General features: G+C 34.5%; 1 protein-coding gene across 1 annotated transcript; it reads left to right on the top strand.

The window, feature by feature from the left end:
• Positions 1–288: 288 nt before the first annotated feature.
• LOC108903938 (COX assembly mitochondrial protein 2 homolog) lies at positions 289–729 on the top strand. Its single transcript, XM_018706288.2, has one exon. It carries the CDS (start codon positions 363–365, stop codon positions 609–611), a length of 249 nt encoding a protein of 82 aa, XP_018561804.1. The 5' UTR covers positions 289–362; the 3' UTR covers positions 612–729.
• Positions 730–1,415: the final 686 nt, after the last annotated feature.

Raw genomic sequence — 1,415 nt, 5'->3', positions numbered from 1 at the left:
CAGGGGTACAACTTTCATATAAGGTATTTTTACTTCAATCCTCTTATTTTTGGCTCTACATTCACTGGTACAATTTTTGCTACTTCATTTAAAAAACACCCTGTATATCATTATTGTGTTTCATTTAAGTCAGAACCAGCATTCCACGGCACAGTAGTTTGAAGCACCCTGTCTAGATTTTGTCTCTCTAGGATTTAATGGCTTACCTACTTCCATTACCATGGTAACGTCTACGTCAAAAGAACAAACATCGAAACGCGACCACATTACGAGCCTGTCTGCCAAAATAGTTCCGTCTAGCTTGCCAGCGACAGTTTATTTTAGTAGTGGGTGCACAAATAACGATCCGTGTTATTTTCGCAATGCACACGGACCTTTCCCCGCACCTCCACACCGAGAAGTGCAACATAATGATAAATTTGTTGATGGAATGTCGTCGGGAACATCCCTTCCGAAAGTTCGTTGGATTCTGCAACTCCTTTTACCACCAGATGACGAAGTGTCTTAAGGAGGAGAGATTAGCCAGAAGGGCAAGGAATTACGAGAAATCTTTGGAGATGAAGAAAAAGTTTAGAAAGCCCAAAAAAGAAGATACAGAGTATGTTCGCTAACAGGATGTTTATCAGATTAATGGTTGTATTTTAATGTTTAAATAACAAACTTAACGACAGTGTGCAAATGTATCTAAATAAATTACGTTTAAATTAAATATTTTTATAGTTTCCTTCACCAGATATTTTTTGTTTAAATCATGCTTAGACAATGTAAAGCTCATACTTAATGGAAACCAACATATATTTTTTTTTAGCAAATGCTAAAATTCGCTTTAAACAATCGTTGTTTTTATCCACAAACAACTTATTTTTAGTTTTCATTGTCATTTTAATTAATATGAACTTTAACCGTACAACTGACATTTCCAAAAACTTCTATTCTCGGAACAGAACTTTTTTCATGTAACAAACTTGCAGATGTAGAATTGCAAGAATTTTCTACTCTATCACTGAGTATTTTCTTCAATACTTCATAATTTCCCATTACTGAGTCTTCTATATAAGCTTCGGCCACTGAAGATGACTTCAATTCAGGTCAGCACCAGAATTAGCCAGCATTGTGGCTACAGAGCGACGGGAAATAATAACCGATATACATTTTTGAATTCAGTAACTTAAATTGACAATTTTCTTAGGAACATTATACAACCTATTTATTTCTACTGATTGAGTGGTAAACTTTATCTGTGGATAGTTGATAAAGAACTTCTGATGATTGCCCACAGCAGGATCAACGTCATCAGATCTAAATATGCCTCAAAAAGAGACAACCCTTTGCTTAAACTACTATAAATGGACAGTAAAAGTGGTAACCGTAATAAACAATAATGATAAATGATTAATTTTTTTAAGTTACTCAAA

Source organism: Anoplophora glabripennis, unplaced genomic scaffold (assembly GCF_000390285.2).
Source record: "Anoplophora glabripennis isolate ALB-LARVAE unplaced genomic scaffold, Agla_2.0 scaffold111, whole genome shotgun sequence".
In the NCBI taxonomy this organism is placed as follows: domain Eukaryota; kingdom Metazoa; phylum Arthropoda; class Insecta; order Coleoptera; family Cerambycidae; genus Anoplophora; species Anoplophora glabripennis.
This window is presented reverse-complemented; position numbering and strand designations above follow the sequence as displayed.